Here is a 21,725-nt window from a genome sequence, read left to right as displayed (position 1 = left end):
GGGTTATCTTAAAATATTTATTTGCGCAGGCGACTTTTTTTGGCGGTTTTCTGGACTATCGCCAAATATATAAACCTTTATTGCAACCCAATTTACGACCCAATTGTTTTAAAATTTTGTCTACCCCCCCTAATTCAAGTGTCTAGATTCCAAATATGTAAAAAAAAATACATGTTTATTCAGAGAAAGTACGTTTTTGTGTCTGATTTCGTAACTTAATTAATAGTTAGCACTAATTAATTAGCATATTTGAGGTCACCCCCAGGAACCATTAAGATTGACACTCAGATCGTGAAAATCCGATCATTAGAACAAAAGTTATTCAGGGTGATATCTTTTTTTTTTTTTGCGGACTGTACATACAACATACGTAAGTGCGGATATACTATCTAATAACAATGTATGTAAACATATAACTTTTTTTACTTATTCATGCAAGCATTTATATACAATGCTTGTTGTGTAAGTGTGCATGTATGTACAACATATTTATCTTTTCGTGCAGTAACTATTTTTACACTTATTCATATTTGAGAGTACTTGTAATCATTAGATTAGGATTGTGAGTAAAAATGTCTGCTTATAATCGTACATATTGATTACATTGATTTCTTATAATAAAATATTTGGATCCATATACCAGTTATTGTGTCTTGTTGTGATTACAGGTAATCATAATCACTTTTTATCTCAAATCATCACTTGTAAATTATAAAAATTATTACAAGTAGTATATTACTATGTACTTTTTATTAGTAGTTGTTGTCACAACCGTAATCAATTAGAGTACTCCATGTCTATTTCTGTTGATCATTGAGTTATTCACTTATTCTTGACTAATGAATAAAGAATAATACTTGAAAATAATGAGTGATTTATTCTTTATTCAAAATATTTCTGACTAATGAATAAATCTTTATTCATTATTCAAGAAGATTTTGAATAATAATTCATTGTTTGGAATCAGAAATGCCCATGCCAGAGGGTCATGTAGTTGAAAATAGTTTTATAAGTTTTTACCAAGTTTTTAGCATATGTTGAACAAATTTTTAGCTTGAATTTTACATGGCAATGATCTGTAATAACAAATATCTTTTTTTTAATATTTTTGTTTGTCAGTTTTATATATTTTTAAAGTTCATTTTCTCCAATTCTAAATAAAATTTTTACTACTATTTTTGTTTCCAGATATTCAATTATCTTAAAGATACAGACTTTGTAAATCTTATGCTAAAGCATTTGAACACTTCTGCAATAATGGATCTATTACTCCGTTTTATAGCTATAGAAAACAATGACATGAGGACTACAATAATTAAGGTAATATACAGATTATTTACCAAATATAATTATTATTTGTTAAAATAATGATGTAGCTGTTTAAAAAAATATCTAAATAATATATATTATAAGCATGAGGATTATATCTTTTTTATTTATTTTAAGATATGAAGGAAAGAAGATTTGAAGAATAAATTTGATTATACTTGATTTATTTTTAAAAACTTAAAGTTGTTTATAGTAAGATTTAAGTAAAACTGAGTAGGCTTTAAGAAATATCTGCATAACTGCCAATTTTTACGCATTTTGGCTCCAGTTTTTGCTATTCCAAGCTGAGACTCATATCTGATGGAAATATTTTGACTGATCAGTTGGATCTTCCCTCTTATTAATTATGCTTTTTCCTAACTTGCCACAATGTAAAAAGAAAACTCAAGGTTGAATTTTTTTTTTTTTTTGAAGGAGTAATACGTCCTTCGTATAACTTTTTGCGTTTTAGTTAAGGAGAAGGAATTTTTCGACTAAGCTTGTTACTATTTCTTCATTTTAATGATATGCAAAATGTCCAGCGCATTGTAAATTGGTTCATGAAGCAAACACATTTTGTATAAAATTCTGAGATGTTTTGTTATCATTACTTGCTTACATTATTTAGTGTATCTTGTTTTATTGTATTGTTCACATTATAAAATCAAGCTTGCTGTGTGCTTCTTGTTTATTTCTATCATAATGTAATTTCCTGGAAAATTCTGTGCCATGGCACATATTTGTTTTCTTCAGGTTCAAAGTTTAAATAGTCATCTTCATAATCTTGTTCAAAAAAAATTAATCTTGCTGCCAGGTTGTCATAATAAGATTGTAATAAAAATAATGAGGCTAAGTAACCAAAATAACAGTGTTGAAATCAATAGCAACAACTACTGAAAAAAATCACATATTTAAGACGCGATTCAAAATTCGAGTGTCATAGTATTGAAAAATCAGGATTTTAAAAGCCATGTGACTTTGGACAAAATTGCCTCAATTCTAAATTCGTGTCTGGTTGTAAAACCACATTTGATTTAATTTTATTTTAACCAAATTTAAAAATGTCACAGTGACTGAGTTTATATTTTATTACAAATTGGAATTCATCACTGCACTCATAGAGGACATCATACTGTCTTTTGTTGATCAAAAATTAGCTTTATCACATATTTTGATGAAAAATGAAAGGTAAAAATAAGAAAACACTATTTTTACAGCAAAAAACTTTTTATTTCATAATATTTGATCAAGATTTAATTTTTAAGTAGTTAAAAGTAGATTTTTTTATATTTATTTTGTATTATTTTTTTATACATTTTATAAATAAAGATATCTTTCTTATACAGTGGCTCAATGAACAAAAACTCATTCAGCAGCTTGTTAGCAGAATTGATCTTGAATATGATGAAGAATTTAACTGTAACGCCTCTCATTCTCTTTGTGATATAATAAAAATGTCTAGGGAACACATGTCACTGCTGCAAGAAAAAGCTGATCCTAATCCATTATTAGAAGCAATTGAATCGTAAGCATTGTTATGAAATATATAAAGTTTTTCTCAACTTTGATAGTTTATTTTTTTCTTTAAAGTTTTTATTTGCATAGCTTCGAGCTATTGTTTATTTTTATTGTAATTTTTTAATAACCCATGCTGATGATAGAGTTTTTGCCCTTTATTATTAAGCAAAAGCATCATAATTATACGTGTTATAAAAATGCAAAGTCATGAGGTCGACAACATAAATCAGTCTTCATAAATCAACAAGAATAATCATAAATCAACAAGAAATGCTTAAACTAAAAAAAAATTTCTTTTTCCATAATTAGCTTAAATTTTTTTCCTTTTTTAGAAATTTGTATAGTTATTTAGATATTTACTTTAAATATTAGTTTTTATGGGTCTTTTTTAAAGGTATTTTGAATGCTGAAAATTTTTTAAGCGCCATTAATTGGGTTGCTTTGTCCATTTTTTAAATAAATGTTTGAGCAATAAACAGCTACAAAAATTACTATTAAAGGCTTTGCAAGTAATCAGGACTATGTAATGTGGGTAAGAGTGAGGCAGGAGCTTATCACTAAATGTATGATTTAATGATAGCGTTTCAGTTTTAAATAAGTCGATTTGTTAAGTGACTGTAAGCAAACATTTTCAGAATGTAGCCTTATAACCTTAACCTAATACATCAGAGTCTGAAATTCAGAGGTAGTCTCAGAGAGATTTCTAGAACTTAAGAAAAGCAAAGCAAGTGCTCTTCATGTTGTCTAATTCTGTAGGCTGTAAAAAAGCTGTATTTTATTGTAATTAAATTATAACTGTTGTAAAAATTAAATTTAGTAAACTGCAATATCCTTGTTGCATAATTTAAAATAAAGTTCCAAATAATGTACAGGGCCCTAGTAATTGTTCATTTTTAAATTACTGATATTAATCTGAAGGATTATAATCAGAAATATAGTTTATTATTGTAGTAGTATTAATATATGAAATGAAATTAATATATAATGAAAGTATTAATATATGAAATTAAATATTCTAGAGTTGAAGTTATTACTGATCTTCTAAATCATATGTTAAAAGATACAAGAAAAGAACATGCTGTTGTCAATGGTATTCCAGTTCTTTTGTCGTTGCTTTCTTTTAAGAAACAAGGGTAGGTATAATATTTTAATTATTTTGGTTTTCACTCTTTGATTTCATTGTTTATTGTAAAATATACTAATTGTGTGGATAAATATTACTTTTATATCTTTGATTTTCGCTCATAATGATTATTGATGAAATATTTCATTATTTTCAAACAATTTGAAAATTAACACCTAAATTTATTAAAAGTTTAAAAATATTTGTTAAACATTAGACATATAATTTATTTGATGATCGCTTTGTAGAATACTTGAAAAAAATTTATATATTTCAACATGTAAAGAAAGATTTTTCCTTAACTTTTTAAGAAGCCCTTAACTTTTATAGCATACTTTTATTTCACTTTAAATTATTAAAAATAAAACAACTAGAATTTTATGCATTTGTAAATAAATTGACATGTTCTTTTAAGATTCACTCTATTTTATATACATAAACTTAGATTGCTAGAAGTTTACTTCACATCAATCTTAACTGGCTCATGACGTATAGCATAATGCTATTTTAGCATCTACAGCAAAGTTAAAATAACCTAATCACTTAGGCTTTTGGGGAAAATTTGCACCCCATACAGAATGCTGTATCCCATACAATGGTCGAAATGCTAGGGCAAATCAGGCACACAATAGGAATCGAAATTTTCCGTTATTGTTAGAAAATGATTGAAATTTGAATCATCAGGTTTAAATCATCAGGTAAGAGCTGCCGTTGAACTTTTAAGCACTCTAGCCGGGAAGTAGTAGAAATTTTGATTCATAAATTCCTTTAGAAGATAAATTTTACTTCTAGCTATCCTCATGGCAGAATTGCAGTGACACGGCGACATTGTCGCAGAACGTTTAGAATGTCAGAAAAATTTTAATTTTCCCGCAAAATTAATTAATTAAATTAAAAATTTTCCCGCAAAAAAATTTAATTTTCTTTTCTACAGAAATTTGCAGGTAATATTTAAATCTATATTACCGGCAGTTATTGATATTGATTTGCACCCGGTTTTGTATATATCCCGATATATTTCAAACAATATGGAAAATTCGAATCCTGCGTTTGAGTATTTACTTTTTAAGGCAATAATTCTATCAAATTATTGGTAGCTATTGGTATTAATTTCTATTGATAATTTTTAAATCCGATATTTTTCATACGATATTATTTATTACAACAACCTAATCTCAAAACAAAGCACGCATTTGAAGAATCGATTCTTGTGATTTCATTGTCTATCTTTTTTTTTGGCAATTACTACTTTGGATGGATTTCATGATTTTTAATAATTTTTTTTATTGTGATAATTACGAAATACGAGGAAGGAAATAACTTGTGCGCTCCCCCCCCCAAGCAAAATGCTGGAATATCACCCATAATATTAGAATAAAAAGTAATTGCATGCTCAATTAAAAAAATATTTTATAGTTTTGTTTTTGGAAAACACAGTGCTTTTGTTATTTTAAATTAGTAACATATATGTTTGTTATTATTAAATGTATCTTGCAGAATGATATTAGTGCTTGAGAGTTTTGTTGCATATAGTTCGAAAAAATTCTGCCACAGGGATATCTATCATGATATGACTATTGTTATTAAACGCAAAGTTCCACTTAAATCAAGCAAATTCTTCTGTCCATAATCGAAATTGTGGTTGATAATAGATTCTTTATATCAATAAATGATCAGGGAACTTCTAGTGATCATTTAAAAGTAATTTTTTAGTTGAAATTTTTGCTGTTATTCTACTGATTATTTTACTAAATTAAGAAATTGTATTGATTTATTAAGAAATTGAAACTTTAAATTTTAACCCCTACCCCCTTGAAAATTTTCTGGCTTCGTCACTGTCAGGAGTCTGTCTAGGGCAAATTTACTACCTATTAGTGGTACCTTCACAAATTCAACTTTAGGAAAAGCAGTGGTACTTTTATAAGCAAGTTCTGATACTTTAATTAATAAAATACTTTTGATTAAGTAAGTTCTAAATTTGGAAAAAATTTTATGCCCAAAATTTTACATTAGCAACATTATTTTTGAATATATGAGGAAACACATATAGAAACTTATCAGTCATAAGTGATTTTTATTTTTTTGAAAATATTTTCTTACTTTGCCATGTTTTTGTGTTAAATTTTTAATATATTTTTGAATTTTCAGAAATTATGTCTGAATTTTCACAAAATAGGTACCTCTCAAAAAAACCCTGATAGACCCCTGACTGTATATTCCATACTGAATTGATTTTTTGTTTGTTGGATTCAACCTTTCATTTTGGCAATGATTTTTTTAATTTCCTGGTATATGCTTTTCTAATTTTTTTATATACAATTAGGCAATCTGGAATTCAACAAATACCAACCTCACTTGGTGATCAGCCCCTACAAGCAGATAATGCACCATCTTGCTTTTCAGTGACTTCTAAAATGAGTGAAACAGAGCAAATGACTGCTTTGGATGCTGAGAGATTAAGATGTGGTATAAATGATGTTTTAACTGCAATAACTCCACGTTTAGAAGATTTTCATAGTTTACTTCTGAAACCTCCAGTTGTAAGTTGAAAATTATAAACAATTACTTTGTGATCTTTTGCTATTTAATTTAGGAATCTCTTATTCGTGTAATATAGGACATAGATTTCTAAGTCTAAAGTTAACCACAAGAATAACTTAAATGTTTGTATCACATTTACTTGTGCTACGTAACTTAGTGTTTAAAATATATAACACTAATTGTTATTTACCTGTTACAATTTGCTTCAAAATATATCAGTGTTATTTTAAGCACCTTAAATTTTATTTAGTATGATTGCACTAAACTATTGTGTTTTACAGTATCTTTTTGATTAATCAATCTGAGAGATAAAATAAAAAATATTTTATTTCAATTAAGTAAGTTTAAAAACAAAAGTTTAGTAAGTTTAAAAGCAAAATTTAATACTTTTAACATGTAGCTAACAAGTATATTTAGTTGTTCAACATTTGAATTATGCTTTCTAACGAAATATTTAACTAATTAATATTTTTTTAAAAATATTTTATAAAAAAATATGCATCAGTATATAAGTTTTGCAAAAATAAAAATACTTTACAAACATTTAAAAATGAGCAAATGTCTAGTTTTAAACTACTTCTCTGAAAATTCTGATTGCCGAATTATATTGGTTTAATTATTCTTGGAAAAAATGTGCCCATCATGCCCCAATGTAGAAAATCATGCCCTTTCTATTTTCCATTCTGAATAACCAAATAAAAAATCTTGGTATATATATATATATATATATATATAGGCAATCTAAAGAAATTTTTGCTTTTGTTAAATTCTAGAAAATATAGGGTTCTATATAGCATATATAAGCTAATTGGAAAGTCCGCCTTGTAGCTCACTTAGCGCCTGTTAAGCTTACTCTAATTAACCTGCAAATGACATCTACAGTTTGCCAAAAGCCAGATTTTTTTAATCAGCATTATAACGTAGACATTTTAAATGTTAGAAAGAGAAAAACTTGTGGCTGCTTTGCTTTCTTTAAAAAAATCTTTTAGTTATTGTTCATCAGAGTATGTTTGATAATTTTCATTTATGTTGTATAAAAAAAAAAATTGCGATGTGAAACATTTTCTATGAATATTAACTGATCCTTCATGATTAAAATTGAAATTTTGTTTGATATTTTCTTTGTAATATAGTTTTTATTCAAGTTATTATTTTTGTTTTACCTAACATACTTTTTGAGACACATTTTCTGTGCATTTTTCTCAACTATGTATGAGATTTAGTTCTCATTTTGTTTGTCCTTCAATAATGTTTGCTATAAGTTATGATTTTTCATTTTTAGAAGCCTGCCATAAAATTAACTATCGGTTGTTTAGACCCACCTCTTGGAAACTGTCGTTTAGAAATCGCTCATTTGATCACTGCATTACTTGGCACAAACAATCATTCTGTAAATGTGAAATTGACTGAACTTAAAACAATCATCGTTCTTATGGTAAGCATAATATTTAATCTTACATTCATTTATTTTTAAATCTTTTTTCTTTCTCATCTTTCTGTTTCACTACCCACCACATTAAAACTGAAACAATATTAAAATCTCAATTTTTAATGCTTTTTTAGATTAAATACTGATATGTAATGGGAACTGAGTAATTTATTTGAAACTTAATTTTTTTCTATTTATTTTTCTCATTTCTTGAGCAGGGAATAGAATAGTAGTTTTTATTTTTTTCAGTCAAAATATTTGCCTTTTACAAGAACCACAAAGGTATATTACTTAATTATTTAACTTATTATACCGAAAAACCATTTTTAAATGATGTGATTTTTCATATCAGAGTCTGAATACAAAATTCCAAAGAAAATATTGAAGTTTTAGATTTTTTTAATTAAGTATTTCAAATCTTTTTGCAGAAACTTTTTTTTCTGCAATTGCAAACTTTTTTTATTTTGCATTTTTTTTTCTTTTCTTTTCAATAACTGACAAAATTTCAATTACAAAGAATGAAAGCATTACCTTCCAGTCATTCTCATCTTAATTGCTTACTCATTACTCCTTTTACACAACATAACTTCACAGAAACAAGAGAAAATAGTGTATTTGCCACTGTTTCAAACTTTTTTATTATGATTTCCCAAATCTTAATCATGTTTTAAATTGCAATTTTGTGATGTTTATGGTGTTAAAAACAGTATGAAGTTTATTTTACATTGAATTAAACTAAATTAGGTATCTGATTTCTTGTTAAGATTAGAAAATACTGCAAAATCATAATATCTAACTGGTATACAAATCTCAAAACTACTTTTTTTTTTCTTTTTTTTTTTTAAAAAATCTTGTTTATTTACTTAATTTGAATTCACTTTTCTCATTAAATGAAATTTTTTGCTGTGTTTTGGTTATTTTAAGAAAATAGAAGGTAAATCAAAAGTGTTCTTTTGACTTGAAGCGCCTGAATATGTAAAAACCTTATTTTTGATTTAAAATAATGTTATTTGTATTATGTGTATACATTTATGGTAAAATCAAAGCTTGTTATACTGGTAATTTTTCTATTTATTGGTGTTTGTAAACAAACCATCATCATCAATGGCTCACAGCCCAGGGTGGGCCTTGGCCTTCTCAAGAAGTTTTTTCCAAGCTAACCTTTTTCCTGCTAGTATTTTCTAGATTTTAAGACCAACAGGTCTTTTTCTAAGCAATCTATCCATCTCAAATTTGACCTGCCCCTTTTTCGTGTGCCAACTGGTCTGGCATTAATAACTTTTTGTGGTACGGTTTTCGTCCATTCTGATAACGTGGCCTGCCCTTTTTTATTCTTTGTCGTTTAATAAAGTTAATAATGTCAGGTTCATTATATGAGTGATAAAGCTCTAGATTTGATCTTCTAAGCTACTCACCATGTTTTTGAATTCCCCCAAAAATACTTCTCAAGATCTTTCTCTCAAAGGTACCCAACATAGCCTCATCTATACAAGATATGGTCCAGGTTTCACAGGCATATGTTAAAATTGATCTTAAAAGAGATTTATATTATAAAACTTTTATTTTTTGTTATGTTAGATTTTGTTATGTTTTTTGTAAACATATACTGTTATTTAATTTAATTATGGTTCATTTCATGTCAAATGGAGCATTAGTCTCCACCTAAACACTTCCAGTTTTGATATAATTTAGTATACAGATTTTTAGATCTGCCAAACTACTTTCTGTGAAGTCTCAGATACAAAAACTGCAACACTAATGAAATACTATTGTGAATGAGTAAATTATGATAAGAGGAGTTTAATTTTAGTATAACCAAACTTGTTTTAGAATGTCTGAAATTCAGGATTGCAACACTAATGAAATACTATTGTGAATGAGTAAANCAATTTTTAAAATTTATACTTGGAGCGGCATATGCTTTCACCGTTTCACATGATAGCCAAACTTGTTTTAGAATGTCTGAAATTTAGGATTGCAACACTAATGAAATACTATTGTGAATGAGTAAATTATGATAAGAGGAGTTTAATTTTAGTATAACCAAACTTGTTTTAGAATGTCTGAAATTCAGGATTGTCAACTCCTACACTTTTTGCAGTATATTGAGTCTTACACAATTGAAATTATTGTGTAACACTCAATTTGACTTTTGAATTGACTTTTAAAATGTATGCAAAATTGTTGGTAATTTTGCATACATTTTAAAAGTCTCACCATATAAACAAAGTTGCTTTTCCTATGAAGTTTTGAATAATTTACATGAAGTGGTGTGGAAAATAACTTTAAGTCAAATTTTTCAAGTACAGAATCATAAGGTAAAGAAATTTTCCCCCTAAACAAAGAAAATTGGCAGTCCTGCAAATTTTTATTTACATACAATCGAAACTGTTTGATTGTATGTAAATAAAAATTTTTGTTCAAGAATATGTACTACTGTTGATGAAAATTTTATAACCTCAAAAATATTTTAAAGAATTTTCAATCTTACGCTAAATTTTTAAAATCAAAAAACATGAAATTTCTTAAGTAAAATAACATTTACCTTATGTTATTACACGAAATTTCAGAAATCTTAAGTTTACATTAAGGTTCTTTTTTTAATCTTTTTTTTAATTTTATTTTTTATAATTTGTGCAAGCATAATCTATCACAACGAAGCAAAAAATAAATAAAAGTATTTACACAACTTTTACTTATTTCTAATACTGCATATAATAAGCTTCATTTATCTAAAGTTACATGGGATGAGTGTGAATAAGCTTCTATTTGCTTATTTAGCATATTCATCATTTTTAATTGATTTGAATTTACTTCACTAGAACTTTCTTTCTACTACAATTCTTGGTTTGAAATTTTGTTGAACTTTGTTTGGCATGTCTTTATTTTCATGTGTATTTATTTTCAGGACATGTTTTTTAATTATCCTTGGAATAACTTTTTGCATTCACAAGTCGAACAAGCAATAGGTAGGATACTTATTAATGCCCCAACTGTTGATAAGGAAAGTAATAAAGTTCATCCTCTGCTAGATCAGGTATTTATTTTAATTTTTGTTTGAAATATATTGTTTGATAAGATTACATCTACTGTTGTAAAGTATTTATTAAATTTCATGCAATAGAAAAGATATAACTTGTATGGGTATTGAGTATTTTTTCTTCCAAATTTCCAAATTTTTAATAGCATTGTTGTAGTCTCAAATTATTGGCTGAATTATTAAAATAATAATTAAACTATTTTAATATTTATCTGAAAAAATTTCATATAACTGCCATTTTAGGTTTTTAAACTATGTAATCTGAAAAAATATTTTTGCATATATTTTCAAATCTTATTTAATAATGATCTTCATAAACTTACACTCCACAGGGAAATTCTGGAAAATACAGGAAATTTAAAAATCGCCTAAAATAGAAGGGAAAATGCAGGGATTTTTGAATTTTTCTTTAAAAAATGGTGACCACTAAAAGCATAATCTATGGGATATTTTACCATGATATTTCAGATATACTAAACTACAATATTTCATTTACTATAGCATTATTTAAGTCTGTTCTGCCATTTTCCCTGCAAATAAATCTAATAAATATAGTTAGCCCAATGTAGCTCACACGAGCAGAGTAATGAGGAACCTGCGTGCTTCGGATAATCGCAGAATGTTGATTATTTTAAATAGTCTATATCTTAAAACTCCCTAAAATCAATTCAGAATTTAAAAAACTGACCCCAATATTAAAAAAAACTTAACTTAAAATTAGCCCAAAACGAAACTAACTTCACGTGACACAAAATGAGGCGTGGTTTGCTATGACGTCAAGGTATAGTAACTCAGCGAACGGAGTTAAACCAAAGCTTCCTATCAAAAAATGTGTTGCACAGGCTAAAAGTGTTAGTTTGAACCGCATTTTTTAAAAATTGTTTTTCTTTCATGCTTATATTATGTATATATAGTTTAAATATATATGTAGTGTATATCAGTTGCATCCTCCCCCTTGAGAAAATTTTTGTGAGCACCTTTCAGTATTATGAAGTAAAATTGAGGAATAAAAGAAATAAATGTCGAAACTACTTTTTTTTCAACAACTTTTGAAATAAATTCATTTTTCTTTATTTATTCTGATTCATTTTTATTTATACTGATTCATTTTTATTTATATTTGTCCATATACAGTACAGAACCCGTTATCCGGAAATCAGAAAACCGTAAAATCAACTAACCGGAACGAAATTCGATAAATTTTCTCGCCATTTTTGAAAAAAAAATTTTTTCTCATAATGAAAAATCTCATAAGATTTTACGATTTTTCTTTCTTTTTTTAAAGATGGAAATAATCATTAGTGTATTACTTCATAGTTTTTTCTTATTTTTAAGATTATTTCCAAATTTTTTTTTTTTAGTTGGGTTTAACAATAAAAAAAACGACTTTTTGTAGCGATTCAGAAAACCGGAAAAATCAGTTATCCGGAATAGCGATGGTCCCGACCGTTCCGGATAATCGGTTCCATACTGTATAAAAGTCTGAACTGTTTTGAAAGTTTTTTATTTGATGAGTTGATCCCAATTAGAGGGAATGGAATGAATGGTATATGACCTGGAATTATAAGTTTTTAGGTAAATAAAATTTTTAAAAAAATTCTCTTTTATTAATAACTTCGAAAATATTTTCTTTAATTTTTTTGAATAAATGTAAATAATGCTAAACACCTATCATTTTTTATTTTAACTTTCATAATTTTTTCTTCTAGATAAAGTTAATTATTTTTTAACTCAAAACCCTTCAGCATAATGAAATAAAATTGAGGAATGAAAAAATAAATGTCAAAACTACTTTTTTTTCAATAACCTTTGAAATAAATACATTTTTCTTTATTTATACTGATTCATTTTTATTTATATTTGTCTATATATAAAAGTCTGAACAGTTTTGACAGTTTTTATTTGATGAGTTGATCCCAATTAGAGGGAATGGAATAAATGGTATATGACCTGGAATTTAGGTAAATTTTTTGAAAAAAATTCTCTTTATTATTAACTTCTAAAATATTTTCTTGAATTATTTATTTATGTTTTTTTTTTTTTTTTTTTTTTTTTTTTTTTTTTTTTTTTNTTTTTTTTTTTTGTTTGAAGAAATTTAAATAATGCTAAACCCTCCTTTTTTTTATTTTAATTTTGATAATTTTTTCTTCCAAATAAAATTATTTTTTAACTTTAAAAAAAAAGAGCCTGTACACAACTGCTCTCTCAGAATAAAATCCTTTCATTTTAAAGAAAAAAAAAGAAAGTGATCTGAACAGCATATCATAAACATTTTAATTCAGTATAATGAATTATTCATTCAGAGAAGCTTATCAATCCGAAAAACAATCGTATAGAATTAAATTATAATTAAGCAAGTTACTGTAAATTGGTTGTAGCAACAGTATAATGCAGTAGTTGCAGACAATTTGCGAGTATTTTTTCATCGCGTTTGCTGGCTTTGCGCCAAATTTGTTGTTTTTCTTCTTTTGGTACACTAAAAAATTATTTATTTGGCATGTTTAACATAGAACTATTGCACATGGTACAATGCAACACTTGTAGTTTTTTCTTGGAGCCATTTTTCAAAATTTATACTTGGCGCGGCATATGCTTTCACCGTTTCACATGATAGGAGTCGTGGTTGTACTATACTGTAACGTCATCAGAGTGGATGGGAAACCTAGCAGCGATTTAGGGGGCGAAGCTAATCGAGCGATTTTAACTATTTATAACAAAATAACTAGTTATCGCACCGGTCTGAAATTGGTGTCTATCTTTATAAGGTGGCATGATGTTTCATTTTTAAACATAAAAAAAGGCATGCAGGTTCCTCATTGTTGTTCCCTCTTAATATATTGTGTATAGAATGTACAGGGAAAACGCAGGGAATTTTTTCCAGATTTGAGTGTCAACCCTGACTTAGCATGCTTTGTAACTACTGATAGAGACTGATACTCTAAATATTTTTTTTTTTTTTTAGGAAATATAAAATTTTACTCTCCTTTTTGGGTTAGAGATTGTTTTTGCATAAAAATGTATCCATATAGCTCTTTCATTTTTATGGATAAAATTATTTTTGTAAAATTATCTCCTGTCTACTCTCATTGTGAAAAAGCTCAGGTGTTCTTAACTTTTTGTCCCCTTCGTGTTTTATTTAAAACCATTATAATTTTCTGTTTCTATTCAAGTTCAAACTGTTAAAAAATATGCTAAATTAAATTTAAAAATGAGGGAAATGCATTTATTGTTAGATGGGTAATTGGTACTGTAATTAGTATTATAAATTATTTTAAACTATTTATTTAATAATTAAATGAGTGGAATATTACTTTTCAATTGAAAGGAATATTTTTCTTACGTTAACTTGAAATTTATTTTATATTGTTATGTTTTACACTTGTTAGCAGGACATGATTTAATTTTTTATAATCAGTCGCGAAATTTGCTAGTGCTAAAAAATACTAGTAAGAAAGCCATGGTTCATGCTAGCATTTTTAAAATCATAATCGTAATGCATATCATTGTGCTGAAAATTATTACTGTAAGATATAATGAAACAGGGTGCGTAGCGTTTGTAAAAAGTACTTAAAGGTGCTTTTTTGGGGATTTCGTTTTTAAAAGCTTTTAAAGGTGCTTTTTTCAGCTGGTGTTTTTAAAAAGTGCTTTTTTCCACAAATATTTTTTTTTTCTTCAGTGATATCTGGTGGATCCCATGCATTTCACGTAAAATGGGGTGTTTGCTACGTAATCATTCACGCCGACTTCATGTCGTACCCACACGTTATGACTTGCGCACGCGCGCACACTTAAAACCGAAACCCGAGTGCTCCAATTCGGATAGAGAATATCAGATCCTTATGAAATGTTTTTCTTTTTAATTTAATTTAATTTTATTCTTATTTATTTTATATTACTTCTAACACTTTTTAGACGTAGGGGGTAAGGGTACTTTTGTTCTGAGTTCAGGGTCAAGTTGAATTCACTCGGTGATGTGGGAAAGTACTGATTGTTTTGATTTACGTCCGTTTCTTTTTTGGTTTTTTTTTAACGCTAAAACTCTTTATTTTTCAATAATATCATTGATTGAATATGAATTTTTTGAGCGCTTGAAAATTTTTGTAAAGTGCTTGAAAAGTTTTTAAAAAGTGCTTACTATTGATCCAAAGATTTGGCTACGCACCCTGTGAAATAAAACAATTCCTAAATGGTTAATATTAAATATTTATACTAGTATAGAAGTTGTTTACTTTTTTATACTATTTTAATGCTAAAAATAATAATAATATTTCTTTTCATTATATCAAAATTGTTCCTTAAATTTGACACATTAAGCAGAATAAAAGATTTATAAATTTTTGTATCAAATTAATTTTTTATTATTATTGATGCAAATTGATTGATTAAAATAACTTTTAAGATGAATAAAATGATATTTTGGTATAGTGTCACACAGCTCTGAAAGCCACTTAAACCACATTGTACCACCCTTAAAAGTTGCCCTTTGAGATCCTTAGGTTTTAACAAAAATTTACCTTATAAGAACTCATCAAATCAAAATAAACTTAATATCATTTTATGAAACTGTGAATCATGGATTACTGCACACAGTCCATTCTAAACCTTAAAAAGAGCAGAGGGTAAGAAACTGAATCAGACTCTATATTCTCAAGTCTTTACATTTTGAAAAGTTTGTGTATTATGATAATGTCATATTAAAATCATCAAGATTTTAATAACCACGTTGAAAATAGTTGTAATAACTGCCAAAAAAGTAATCTAAAAACCCACGTATATCCTAACAAATCAGACAATCCAAAATTCATTGGTAGTAAAAATATCGTATTTTAAATATCTAAATCTTAAAAACGGTTTAGATATGAACGAAAAAAGATAACTTTAATCAGTAATGAAGAAAATTATCGTAAAATAATGTTGATTTACAATGGAAAAGTCGCTATTATAGTATGTTAAAAAATGATTATTCAAATTTTGAAATTCTCATTTAATATCTTATTAAAAATATATTTAAAATTATGTTAATTGGACCGAAAAAACAAAAAAAAATAACTCATGAGAAAACATTGTGGGATAAACAATTGAATACTCACGAATCAAGTATGTTAAAAGTAAATAATCAAATCCTTATACAGTGAATTCGTGATAACTCGAATCTGAAAGGACTGACGAAAAATGTCGACATATCGGAAGTTCGACTAGCAGTTAGTTTCGGTTTTGGACTTTCAAAATATTGTCGGATTGCATAATTCATGCTTATTACAAATCTTCTAAATGCTTACAATATTTAAGGAAAAGCTATAAAGTATATTATAATAACTTACTTTATTATTTGTACTACATTTTAAGTTTTTTTGAAGTAATCCGTCACTTTATGTTGAAGTAATCCCTTTTGAGTCTCTAGAAACAGTAAATCTTCAATTTTCTGCAGGTGCACTAACATAGAATTATCAATTCCTTCTCGACTCTCTAGAAACTTTTGAAGAACTTCAAGAGGTTGTACTATACTGTAACTTCCTCAGAGTGGATGGGAAACCTAGCAGCGATTTAGTGGTCGCAGCTAATCGAGCGATTTTAACTATTTATAACAAAATAACTAGTTATCGCACCGGTCTGAAATTGGTGTCTATCTTTATAAAGTGGCATGGTGTTTCATTTTTAAACATAAAAAAAAGCATGCAGGTTCCTCATTGTTGTTCCCTCTTAATATATTTTGTATAGAATGTACAGGGAAAACACAGGGAATTTTTTCCAGATTTGAGTGTCAACCCTGACTTAGCATGCTTTGTAACTACTGATAGAGACTGATACTCTAAATATTTTTCTTTTTTATAGGAAATATAAAATTTTACTCTCCTTTTTGGGTTAGAGATTGCTTTTGCATAAAAATGTATCCATATAGCTCTTTCATTTTTATGGATAAAATTATTTTTGTAAAATTATCTCCTGTCTACTCTCATTGTGAAAAAGCTCAGGTGTTCTCAACTTTTTGTCCCCTTCGTGTTTTACTTAAAACCATTATAATTTTCTGTTTCTATTCAAGTTCAAACCGTTAAAAAATATGCTAAATTAAATTTAAAAATGAGGGAAATGCATTTATTGTTAGATGGGTAATTGGTAGTACACGCGCTTCAAGTATGTTTGGGACTATTGTTTCTAAACCTTCTTCCTTAGCAGCACTTTCATCATTTTCTTCTGTGATCTGTATAAATTCTTCGTCGGAAAAATCACCACAAACAGCAATGTTTTCATCGGAGTTCTCAATTACTTCCTCATCTTGAAGCTCTTCTATCACAGGTTCACTCTGTGTTTCTTTAAAAAAATCCACACTTCCGGAAACAGTTTCTTATTGTTGTTTCGCTTACATCATTATTCCAAGCACTGGAAAGCAGCCTCATGGCTTCAAGTACATCAACTTTGAAAGAAATATTGTTTTCAATATCGTTTATCATTTTTCTGACAAGCCTTTTACGATAAGACTGTTTGAAGCACTTTGATACCCTGGTCCATCAGCTGCAACTTTGCTGTTGTGTTTGGCGGGAGAAACTGCAAGAAACACCCTTTATCTCACACTGAAAACTTGTTCTGTCCAGAAAACAAATTTATCATTCCCCACTGGGGCCACAGGTGTTACTAATCCCTTTCTCTCACTCTGATTAAACTTGTTCTGACCAGTTGAGTCTATTGTGTGTAGTCTATTTTGCTCGTGTTGCAAAGGAAGGGGCGAGATGTAAGCTCTTAGGTTTTTTTTCTTGCTTTAAAAGATCCAGTAATCTTTTTAAAAAAATTGAGTTAAAGGGAGTAAAATTCGAGTAATCGAGAATAATTAACATAAAATTGAAGCAGTTAATAAGCAGAAGATAAAAGGGTCGGGACCTCATAAAAAAAATCGAGTTATCGTATTTCGAGTTATAGCGAATTGACTGTATTTATGGGCATGTTTGGAAATTCTAAGCTTACTGACAACTACCTTTTAATATTTATGCTGAATTTAATGGGATATATTTTAAACAAAGATTTTACATAAAATTAAATCACACATTTGCTTTTCATCCTCACTTCTAATTGCTAATTTTTTTACAGTTATTCCTGCAATACAAAATAACTGTGAAAGTTTTAGAGTGCTTCCAAGATGATAGTGAAAAGTAAGTTAACCATTCTTTCACTCATTTCCAAGTAAGATTACTTATATGAGCTGCACTAAACATGAAATATTTTTTCAAAGGTATTAGCTCACGATAGATTTTGTATAAAAACCCAGATGGGATTGTATTTAAAACTTATATGTAGTTCAAATTTAATTTAGTTATTCAATTGTTGCTTATTAAATTGTCATTGAGGGTAACAATGAAAAGCAGTTTATATTTTATGGTGTTATAAATATTAGAACACGAAATTATATACAGGGTTGGAACATTCGCTCAATTTGCCCCTAACTATTTCTGTTTTAATCAAAACAATTCAGATATGAGAATTTTATCATCGAATTCAGTCCAGCATTAGATGGTGGTAACAGAGTTATTGTTTATTTTCATTTAATATTATTTTCATTAATTTAATATTATTTTCATATAACTTTTAATAAACTTTAATTTCATTTAATATTTTAAAATGTAATTAATCTGGTTTTTTAACTATTAATTATTTTTCTTTTATTTCTTATCAGTTTTGTTCAAATTTGCTTTTATTTGATAGGTTTTCTATTACTAAATTAATGTATTGAAAAGCTAAATTTTTATTAATTATATTCAACTTTATTTTGCTATTTAATTATTTTGTTTAAGTTTAAAAAGTGCTTCCCGAAATGCACGAAATGCTCCTCTTAATTTTTGTAAACACTTCTCTTACTGTTGTTCAAATGTTAACAGCTCTGCTTGTTTATTTATTTATTTTTTTTTTAAATGAGATTGATTTATTTTTTGAATTTGTAGCTTGTTTCTTAATATTTTTATCTAAATATCTCTGCAAAATCTTCCCATCAAGTAAAAAAAAGAGGAAGAAAAATTAGTCTTTAAAGAAAATGTTCAACTTATCAACCAACAAATTTTAATCAATAATATTAATCTTGTAAATGCTTTGTTGAATATGCTTTTATAAAATAATTTTATTTAAATCTGAAAAAATACATTCGATAACCTTTTTAAGCAGTTAAATTAATTACAATTTTGAATTAAATATTTTTTACATAATTAAAGTAATTATTAATTTAGAGTTGTGTTTAAATTGTTTTTATAATGGCTAATGTAATCAAGGAAAGAGTTCTTTGTGAGAAACTAGTTATTTTATCATGATCATGTAGTCTTTAAAAATTATTTTGCATTTTGTTAATGTATATAGGAAAAACTTTCAACAATAGGAAGAAATTATTTTTATTAGTGTGCACTACCTGATTATGGGCATGTTAAAGATCTATTATCTAGGCTTGCTGGCTATGGAACTTTTCATTGTATTTCAATGATTTAAATTGCCTATCTGTGAAATATGTTATTTTTCCCATTTATTTATTGAAATTGGACAATAATTGTCTGTTGAGAAATTTTTTTAATTAGAATTAGTGTGTAAAGTAAAATTAGGTTATTTTTCTATTAAGTCATTTATTAAATTTTACTCTCCTAGGTGTTCTCCTGGAAAACATAGGAAAGGTTACATGGGTCATGTCACTAAAATTGCTAATCATATTGCTCAATGTTCAGAAAATGGTGTAAATAGTAATTTGATTAAAGAAAAAATGAAAGGTTTGTTATTTTATGTATTTCAATAAAAATTTATAAATTATTGCTGGAATATGTTTCAGTTAAGAAAATATCTTTGTTTTCTGTTCGTATTTTTCTGAACCTTTTTGTTGCATATTAATCCTTTGCTAATTTGCTTAATTGTTACATATTAATCCTTGACATACGACTGTATGTCAACCCTCTCTGTCACTAAAGTCTTTTTACCATTCCAATCTTATGTCTCTACTCAACCACTAAAGTAAAGAACCGTACTGATCTCATAGTATTGAATAATGCAGTTTATTTATGCTGAGAGACTGTAGAGAAAAATCAATTAGTATTTTAGTGTAATACAGGGTGTGTAGAATTTTTAATAAGTGCTTAAAGGAGCTTATTTTCGTTTCTTAAAAGCCCTTAAAGCAGCTTTTTTTTATTGAGTGTTTTTAAAAAGTGCTGAATTTTCTCTTTTCGAAAATGAGAATTTTTTTTTCATTACCGTGTTGATTTTCTCCACGTATTATGCAAAAAGCTGCTTTCACATTGTTCTATTCAACGTTTTCACAATTCATTCAAACACAATGCATTTCGGCATTCTGTGGCTTATGAAAGCGCCAATCATTTTACATGTTTGATGAAATGCTTGCGAGTCCTCATGTGCATATACTAAGCTTGATTCAGTGGGAATTATTCTTGCACTATTATGTGCAACTTGACTGCATTTCGCAAGAGATTCTCAATTTCCGGCTTCATTTTCCTCCTTCTGAAATCAAACCGGAAATTTTTTATCTTTTGATGGTGGCTAATTTATTTAAGAGAAAGAGTTCTTTGTCAGAAACTAGTTATTTTATCATTATGATGCAAAGTCTTTGAAAATTATTTTGCTTTTGTTAATGTATATAGTCCTTAAAAAGTACTTAAAAGGTGTTTATTTTTTGTTGAAAAGTTGGCTATGCACCCTGTAATAGCATTTTACTTCTTAAAAAAAGATTTTTTTTTCTTTGTTACTCTAAAGATTATGATTGTTTAACAAAAAATAATTTGATCTGTATGACAACTATTTATAATCTGACATCCCAGTGTCACTATCTATACCCAATATTTTTCTTTTTGATTTGTAAGATGCACTAAAGAAAGTTCACCATGAATTAGAAGTTCTCTTGCCTTCTGAACAGAACTCAAAAGTAAAAGGACATATAGACAAGAATAAATTTTCCTCATACCCGTTCTTTGAAAAGGTTATTCATTGACTTTGATAAAATAAAATAAAATGAGATAAAACAGCCACTTATTAAAAACATCTTGAGAGATTACTAAATTAGTCCTTCAATAGTTATGATTCTAATTGTTTAAGATATAATATGCATTTTTTATAAATACTTTATTGATTGCGGATCCACTCTTTAAGCATTAAAGGTGTTGAAATTTTTTAAGACTGTGCATATAGTGGATTTATACTTGAACAGGGTTCCCACGCTCCTTAAAAGTCCTTAAAAACTGCTTAGTTTTTATTTTGAAAATTAAGGGCCCTTAAAAGTACTTAATTTTGATTCACGGTCCTTAAAAGTCCTTAATACCTAGTATCACTAGTTGGTTGGAACAATTTTTTTATCTTAGGAAAATATCCACAATTAAAAAGTACGTCTTTCGTCAAGAATGAGACCCTGCATCGAGGGTAGAACATTTTGAATGCGTGTGAGGGAAGGGGTACAAGCAAGTGAAAGAAAACACGCCCTTGTTGTTTATTTTATTTTATTAATTTTTTTCATTAAAATATTCTTTCTTTCTGGATTGTTCTGTAAGAAAAAAATTTAGTGTGGGGAGAAGGGAGCGTGATACTGCAGGTGGGTAGAGGTCTTGACTCATTTTTAGACAGTACTTAGGTACTTTATCAGCTGAAGACCTGTATTGACCTTCTACATCAGTGTTTCCCAAACTTTTTACTTTTGCATACCCTTTCTAAATTTTTCGTAACTCTGTGTACCACTAATGAAAAAAGCTTTTTTTCTATAAAAAATGGCACAAAAGTTAAAAATCACAACTAGCTGTTGACACTAC

The 21,725-nt window shown here is 27.6% G+C and overlaps 1 protein-coding gene across 4 annotated transcripts in view; it reads left to right on the top strand.

The window, feature by feature from the left end:
* LOC107454852 (phosphatase 6 regulatory subunit 1-like protein fmt) overlaps positions 1–21,725 on the top strand; it is a 64,480-nt gene that overhangs the window by 16,387 nt on the left and 26,368 nt on the right. For all 4 annotated transcript variants that reach the window (XM_016072176.3, XM_071188416.1, XM_071188417.1 and 1 more), the window contains exons 8-15: positions 1,189–1,320; positions 2,655–2,833; positions 3,846–3,959; positions 6,273–6,489; positions 7,773–7,925; positions 10,828–10,956; positions 18,040–18,101; positions 19,573–19,691. In XM_016072176.3, the coding sequence (XP_015927662.1) occupies positions 1,189–1,320; positions 2,655–2,833; positions 3,846–3,959; positions 6,273–6,489; positions 7,773–7,925; positions 10,828–10,956; positions 18,040–18,101; positions 19,573–19,691 (1,105 nt within the window). The remainder of the gene's footprint in view (positions 1–1,188; positions 1,321–2,654; positions 2,834–3,845; positions 3,960–6,272; positions 6,490–7,772; positions 7,926–10,827; positions 10,957–18,039; positions 18,102–19,572; positions 19,692–21,725) is intronic.

The sequence above is a fragment of the Parasteatoda tepidariorum genome, chromosome X2, assembly GCF_043381705.1.
Source record: "Parasteatoda tepidariorum isolate YZ-2023 chromosome X2, CAS_Ptep_4.0, whole genome shotgun sequence".
NCBI classification, from domain to species: domain Eukaryota; kingdom Metazoa; phylum Arthropoda; class Arachnida; order Araneae; family Theridiidae; genus Parasteatoda; species Parasteatoda tepidariorum.
The sequence above is the reverse complement of the archived record's forward strand: the minus strand, read 5'-3'. Positions and strand labels throughout refer to the sequence as shown.